The sequence below is a fragment of the Dendrobium catenatum genome, unplaced genomic scaffold (assembly GCF_001605985.2).
Source record: "Dendrobium catenatum unplaced genomic scaffold, ASM160598v2 fragScaff_scaffold_354, whole genome shotgun sequence".
Classification (NCBI taxonomy): Eukaryota; Viridiplantae; Streptophyta; class Magnoliopsida; order Asparagales; family Orchidaceae; genus Dendrobium; species Dendrobium catenatum.
This window is the reverse complement of record NW_021318816.1, coordinates 4,257-12,287: the sequence shown is the minus strand read 5'-3', so window position 1 is coordinate 12,287 and position 8,031 is coordinate 4,257. Positions and strand designations below refer to the sequence as shown.

Below are 8,031 nucleotides of genomic sequence, written 5' to 3'. Positions count from 1 at the left end.
GAGAAGATGAGACGGAGCGAAGTCGCCCCGAAGAAAGAATCTAATCCTCCCAGTCCAACCTTCGGGGCCTGACGACTGCAACAACGATGTAACAATTCCTGAGCGCCATGCAGATTTGTGAGCCTATGTACCCACGCAAACCCCACATATATTTGTCAATGTATGTCTGCCTTTGCTCTGAAGCCAAACAGCTAGTGCGAGAGAGCTGTATAAGATTCGAAGGCTGGAGATATACACCAACTTTCCGCCAGACGACCTCAAATAAATTAAAGGAATCGTTCGAATTCCCTGCAGATATTCAATGCGGTTAGAAAAAAAAAGACGCTTCCATTAAGGACCAGTGTGCCAATACTCCTCTTAGCAAGCCAGAGCGTCTTCGATAGAGAGATCCAAGAGGTCGAACACATGCAGACGTGGCGCACCAAAGGCAAATCGGTATCCCATAATTTTGTGGAGATGCATCATTCGGCCGATAAGATAGGTTCTCACGATATACCTGCAGCCAATCTTGCAAAGATGGTGAAGTAAACTGACCATGGAAGTCCCAATTATTCTAGAGGAAGGAAGATTAGGAAAGCCGTGATTCCAGGAACATGGAGAGATATAATCAATCCCCTCAAAAGGGAATTTGGAAGATTAAACATAGAAGACCTTGTTTCGAATCCTAATAATTGTAGTCCCTGCCACATACCAGGGCCACCAATCAGCACGACGACATTTGTCCAAAACTATGCTTTCCTGGTGTTTTCAAACCAACACAGAAAGCAGTAGAGTCATGAACCCCTAAATGTGGAGTAATTCAAGTGGGCCATAGATGTCCCCATTTTCTCTGCAATTTCATTTTGGACCACATAAAACGGAAGTCTACGAACCCAAATAGGCACCCAACCAAAGTGTCTATTAAACTTGCTGGAATGTTTGCCCCGAGCTCTAATTTAATTCAAGTTTACCAAAACCATGCCTCCCTCCAAGGGAAGGGCTAATTTTATCTGTCTAATCATCTTGACAACTGAACTGCTGTGATGTATAGACTTCTTCCCAAGCAATATTTGCCAAATCAATCTTCGATTAACGTGTCCTTTCTTTAATTTGTCTTTGAAAGCTCCAGCCCTTCTTAACTTGCTGCTATGAGGAAGAACGAAAACTTGCGAGATCCGAAGGAAGCATTTCCCCAAGCAGTTAGAAGATGTGCCATGGAAGCGCTAAAACTTGGCGGGAGATCACAACAAATCAGCCAGTAATACGTTTTTCCCCACTAATCGACTAATCAACAGTCTCACCTCCACCTGACTCCCAAACTAATTTCGAGGGCAATGCTTCTTCCGCAACGCTTAACATAATTTTCACATCTTTACACTCCACAAAAGCCTTTTTTCAGATCAACTTATTACGGCTACAATTGCCCCAAACGTAACTAGAAATTATTATGATTCATATATTGGTTTATCAAAATCAATTCTGCTTACCTTCAATCCCAGCTCCATTAGAATGCTCCCCACTGATTTCACATTCCTGATGAACCATTCCACTTGCTATGTTACTCAGCAGCCATAGAACGATATGGTGGGCTTCCGGGAGAGGAATCGCCAATCCCAAAGCGCGTTAACTTCTCCAGAAGGAGTAAACTCGCGCCCTATCACTTCAGCATCCATCATCTCGAAGTACATTGTTGAAGGAAGAGACAAGTAGCAATCATTAACATCAAGGACATCCAGCACCTTCAGTATCCAGATCTTATCGAGGCTGAGTAGATTCCAGTGGAGTCCTAAGATTTTCTACGATACACCTCGTGCGTAGTGACCTCCACAAGCTACACTACCCCCCAGAAATCTCCATAACCTGCATCGCAGATCGTGAGAGAAGCATACCAGGAGTATGAACGATCCCACTATCGATCCAGAGCGGAGTAGCAGAGGCACCCTCCCGCATTTTGATCCCCCCCATGTTCCATGCACCTCACTTGAAATGTATCTCTAGCCGCGAGAGAGCTCAACATTCTGGCGAAAAACTCACCCGCAGTAAGCCGAGACAGGGAGTGATGAGGCGTAGACGTCTCGAAGTTCCATGCGAGCGTAGCGAAGTGAAATAGGATATACCAGGTCGTCTTTTCCAGGTCTGACGCTCGAAAATGTCTGCCAAACCTTCAAGATTACCAGTTTAAGGGAGAATCTGCACACTCTCACATAGAAAACCCCCTCTACTATATTACACAACTCCGCAAAGTCCACCTCTATACCACCACATCTTCTCCCGGAAGCAACTAGGAATGTGTTATACAAGTGCCAAAGAGAAACCCGCAGCACACTTCACCTCCTGCTCCACGCACACCGACGCGATGTGGAATGACGAGAGAGGCTGAGACTGTACCTGTATCGCTACCCCATCTAACCGAGTCAACTATACAAGCTACAACTTGAAACAGACCCAAGATCTAACCAAACTCACACTAAGCACAAGAAATGAGCGATAACCAAATAGCAAACCTAAAACGAGCTGATGAAAAAAAAAAAAATCTCAAAGAATCGCCCAGTTTCGTTCAACCAGGGGCGATCATCCTGAGCCGTAAGAGAATAGAAAGGAGAGAGAGAGAGAGAGAGGGAGAGGGAGGAGCGGAGGAGGGAAGAGAGAGGGAGGGAGGGGAGGAGGAGAGAGAGAGAGAGAGAAAGAGAGAGAGAGAGAGATGATGAGAGAGAGAGAGAGAGCTGAGAAAGAGAGAGTGATGAGAGTGAGAATACATGAGAGAGAGAGTGAGAGATAGCATGAGAGAGAGAGAGAGAGGAAGAGAGGGTGAAAGAGAGGGAGAGAGGATTAGAGTGGAAAGAGAGAGAGAGAGAGGGGGATGAGAGAGGAAGAGAGAGAGAGGGATAGGGAGAGAGTGAGGAGGAGAAAGAGCAGGGGGAGGAGAGGGGAGAGAGAGGCGAGAGAGGGAGAGAGAGGGGAAGGAGAGGCAAGGGAGGAGTTGGAGAGAGAAAAATAGAGAGAGAGTGGTGAGAGAGAGAGAGCAGGAGAAAGAGAGGAGCCGCATGAGAGGAGAGAGAGAGAGAGAGAGAGAGAGAGAGAGAAAGAGAGAGAGAGAGAGAAAGAGGGAGGGAGAGGGATAGAGCTGAACTTTGCATTTGCATTCATATAACCAAAGGAACCTTACAATTAGAAGTAAAGAAACCAAAAAGGGAAACTAGCGGCCAACCGGCCTTTCTACCAAAAAACCCCTCCTATCTTCCTCAAGGATGTTCAAAAAATCTTGAGGAATCAATACATTAGACTATCCCCACCCCTCCAAACAAAAGAGAACTCGGTGGCCCTCTGTGCACAAAAATGAGCCGCCAAATTAAGTCGCCGGTTAGTATGTAAAAACAAAACTTTTTTGAATTGCTTGGTCCATTCAAAATCTAAACAATCAGTTTGCTTAGTCTTTCATCGCTCCCTATCTTTGTAGTCTTGCATGAACTGGATAACACTGGCATTATCACCCTCAACAATAACCCCCTCCACATCATTCATCCAGTCAAGAACTAACTCGTTAATATACCGAAACGCCAAGAGCTCCACTTGTGTGCTGTCCCAGTGGGCAATTCCCCAACTAGCCGCCGAAATGAGAAGACCCTTATCATCCCGAATGACAATGCCAATTCCCCCAACATTCGACCTTCTGAGCGCACCATCCAAATTGATCTTCCACCATCCTGGAGGGGGGGGACACCACGAGGAAGACGACAACAATCTAGCAGATTGGAAGACATCCGGTTGCTCCAGGGGAGGAGAAAAAAAATTCTGGTTAAGTACCTCAAGAACATTAGCCGCCGTCGTTTTAGGGGGGAAGGAGCCCTTGCCATGCTTGTGTAAGTTCCTACTCATCCAGCAATAGTAGATAGTTACACAATAAATAGTAAATAGTCACACAATAAACCTTTTTCCAATCATCATGTGCATTGCCAGCCCTTGAAAGCTCCGTCTGAAGGTCCCAGAAGGAAGAGAACCGAGGCATAAGGATGCCCCAGCCGGCCAAGACATCCAGGATGATCCTCAATGTATTGCATATCGTCATGATGTGGTCGATATCCTCTGCCTCCAAACAGCCAAGAGGACACAACAAATCAACCTGGAGGTGATGGTCGCACAGCCAGACATTTGTGGGGACTTTGTCGTTGTACACTCGCCACCAGAACAAACGCACCCGTGGCCTTAATCCAAGCTTCAGTATCTTACAAATAGGATCCTCCTCCTCATCAAACATTCTGTTGTAGACAATAGACAAAATTGTAGAGCCTAAGGGGGTCTTGATTAGCTCCATACAATCCTTCTCCGTTCCCTCTCCAACAGGAATGCGCGTAATGTTATCCACAAGCAGTTCTCCGAAGCAATCCCGCAGCTTCGGCAAGTCCCAGCTGCCGCCTTCCCTCAAGAAATCCGAGACTGTAAGATTTTCAATATCCGAGATATCACAGAAAGTAGGCCACGAAGAAATGGCTCTATCCCAGATCCAGGTATCAGATAGCACCTCAATGTCCTGGCCATTCCCAATCTTCCAACGTACTGAACTAGTGAGGTTCCTAGCACCCTCACAAATTACTTTCCAGCTACTGGAGTGTCCCCTAGGGGGTTTAAATCTCTCAATTCGTCTCCATATTTATGTTCCAGGCATCTTTGTAGCAACCCCTCAGGATTGCCAATGATGTTCCAGGCCACCCATGCCCGGAGAGCACCAGTCCAGCGTGCACAAACATGGAAGCCAAGCCCGCCATTCCGTCTAGGCCGAGCAACCTTGTCCCATGCGACGTAGTGCATGCCCTTATGCTCAGAGTCCCTATCCCACAGAAAGCTCCGACATAATCTCTCCATATCATTGAGGACCGATTTGGGGATAATAGTATGAGTCATAAGGAAGACCGAAGACGGCAGCAGAACAGAATTGATCAACGTTATCCGCCCCGCCATAGAGAGGTGCCTGATTCCCCAATTAAGTGTATGTTCCCGTGCCCTCTGGATCAAAGGGGAAATATCAACCTTGGTGAGCCTCCTCGTTGCCAGCTTAAGCCCCAGGTAGTCCAATTCTAAAACCTTGCAGCAACCCAGAATCCTAGTCATTCTCTTCTTAGTAGCGGTCGGGGTCCATCGGCTGAAGAGAACCGCAGACTTACTCCGGTTAACTCTCTGCCCAGTCCAAGAGCAGTACTCTGTCAGGATTGACATGGTCTTCCGAGCATTTATCATGGTAACATCTGCAAAAAAGAGAATATCGTCAGCGTAAAGGAGGTGGGAGACAGGAGGTCCCCCCGGGCTGATCGGAACTCCCATCTCCCTGAAGTTTTGCTTGAAATGGGCAGACAACAATTCCGAGCAGAGGATAAACAGGTATGGTGACAGCGGACACCCTTGGCGAAATCCACACTCCGCTGTAATCCAATTTGAAAGCTGGCCATTAACCAGAATAGAGAACTTAGGATTTCTGACACAACTGAGAACCCAAGCCCCAAACCTGGCGGGAAAGCCCATCCTCTCTATAACCAACTCCAAGGTTTGCCAACTCATCTTATCGTACGCCTGTTCCATGTCCACCTTCATAGCAAAAAAACCTTTTGTAGCCTTGGACACCTTAAATTTATGCATCAGTTCTTGGCCAAGTAAGCAGTGCGTCGTAATTGAACGCCCAGGGACAAAGGTGGCTTGTTCTTCATAAATAATATGTGGCAAAACCCCTTTAAGTCTATTCACAAGGACCTTCACCACAATTTTGTAGATCGTTTGACACAGACTAATGGGTCTAAACTTAGAGGGGCGATCCAAATTTTTAACTTTCGTAATCAAGACCACAACCGTCTCCTTCCAAGAAGGGTCCATCACACCTGAATTGAAGAATTCCACACAGGCACGACCAACCTGCTCCCCCACAATGTCCCAATACAATTTGAAGAAGGAGGCAATGATACCATCCCGCCCCGGAGCTTTGTTCTGTCCCAACGATTTTGTGGCACGCAAAATCTCATCCTCCGAGACATCACAATCCAAAATCCCTATGAATCGAGCAATAGAATCCCGATAACTGGTAAGAGATGGCCATCCCTGTTCCACAATATCCGTTCCCCTCCATTTCTGAGCAAAAAACTGGTGGAAGGTATTAGCAACCTCCACCTAATCCATCACAACCGAGCCGTCCTCCCTCATAATTGATGTAATACCATTGGATTGTCTCCTCGCCGACACCATAGAGTGGAAAAAATGGGTATTACCATCGTCCTCCTCGATCCATCGCACCTTCGCCCTCTGTCTCCACCAAGTCATAATCCGGGCAATAGTGGAATTCAAGAGCTGCACCTTAAACCGCAAACTTTCAGTTTGGACCGAATTTAGCCCAGGAGGTTTACCTTCCAACTCCTGCAATGTCCGAACCTCAGAATCCAACTCCTGCTTAAGTTGGTTGAGGCGCCTGAATTTCTCCTTGCTCTAGAAGAACAAAGCCTTCAGCGTTCTATTGCACTTACGCTGAAGTTGTGCAGCCTCACACCCGAAATCAGCCACCCTCCACTTCTCCATGACCAGATGGCGAGCATGTGGAAAGCTTAACCAGACATCCTCAAATCTGATCCAAGGTGAATAAGTGCGCTTCGAAACCTCCTGCACCGTACAAAGAATGGGACAATGATCTGACGCAAGCCTAGTCAGATGCTCAACCCGCAGATCCTGGAACCTGTCCAAGATGTCCGAGCTGACAAGGAATCTGTCCAGTCTAGAAAATATCCTGCTCCTCACGTCTTTATTATTGGTCCAAGTATACGCAGGCCCAACAAACCCGGGATCAACCAGATCATTTGTTACCATAAACTCGGCCATATCGCAAGTGGCAGGAGTGCTAAGAAAAGGCCTACCCCCTTTTTTATCCTCCTGGCTCAGTATACAATTAAAATCCTCGCCAACAAGCAAGGGGAGATTCTGGTGATGGCGAGTGGAAAGATCCTCCCACATTGTGCGTCTAGTGCATCTGTCTTTGCTGGCATAAACCACAGGCACATCCCACAAACTCCCATCCGCCAGCGTGATGTTCCCCATAAGACATTGCTCCGCTTTGAACAAAATCTGAAAAGAGAAACGGCTGCTCCTCCACAGGACAAGGATACCCCCAGCTCTACCAATCGAAGGCTGATAATCGAAATCCCAATCTCTCCCAGCCAATCTGTCCACATCTTTGCGATCAATCTTCTCAAATTTAGTCTCCAACAGACCAACAAAACTAGCATTATGGGTTCCAATTAAGTGCCGTAAGTAGAACCCCGTCTCTTTCTTACGCGCACCTCTACAATTCCAACAGAGGATGTTAAACATGTGGATGACCGAAGGGGGAGAGTCCCCGCCGCACAGGTTTTCTAAAGTCTTCGCCGTCCCCTCAGGACCATGCGGATTATTGGTAGCCACTTCATCCCTCAACACCTCAACCATCGACCCCGCAATGCCAATAGACCAATCCTCAGATGCACCAGCCAGCGAATGATCTAAATTACGTGCCGATTCTAGCAATGCCCCTTCCTTCTTGGCCAACCCAGCCTTGGCTTTCCTGTCCCTTATAGTATACAGTTTCCATCCTCTGATCTCAGAGTCCGAGAACAGTAAGACCCTGGGTAAAGTCGGCTGTTCAATCAGGTCCTGAGAGCATTCCTCCCTGCGAATTTTCCCTTGTTTACGTCCCTTCCGCAAGGGCCCGTTTGAATTCAATGGCTGAACGCACATCCTCGGCTCTGATCCGCCTCCGCAATTTGTCTCTCCAGTTTGTTCTTTCATGTTTGTTCAACAGGCTCAGCCCCCTTCTCCCTCATTGGTGATCTCATGAAGTTGGGAAATTCCCTGCTTCCGGTTCTGGATTCCCCAGTTGGCTATTCAGTCTCAGCAACCAACATCTGTAAAGTGCCCAATTGTCCCGCAGGAGCAGCCCCCAAGACGCCCGGATTCAGCTTCACAGCAGCCCTCTGCTCCATAGAAGATCTTTGTCCAGTATGTTCTTCCATTGCCTTAGCCTTCCCCATTTTGTTCTCCTTAGCTGTC

At 47.3% G+C, this 8,031-nt stretch overlaps 1 protein-coding gene across 1 annotated transcript; it reads right to left on the bottom strand.

The window, feature by feature from the left end:
- Positions 1 to 1,541: 1,541 nt before the first annotated feature.
- LOC110095722 lies at positions 1,542 to 7,770 on the bottom strand. Its single transcript, XM_028693755.1, has 7 exons — positions 6,535 to 7,770; positions 6,253 to 6,441; positions 4,571 to 6,090; positions 3,908 to 4,469; positions 3,457 to 3,834; positions 2,014 to 2,132; positions 1,542 to 1,743 (listed from the first exon to the last, which is right to left on the bottom strand). The coding sequence occupies exons 1-7, from the start codon at positions 7,768 to 7,770 to the stop codon at positions 1,542 to 1,544; spliced, it is 4,206 nt and encodes a 1,401-aa protein (XP_028549588.1).
- Between the last annotated feature and the right edge of the window lie 261 nt (positions 7,771 to 8,031).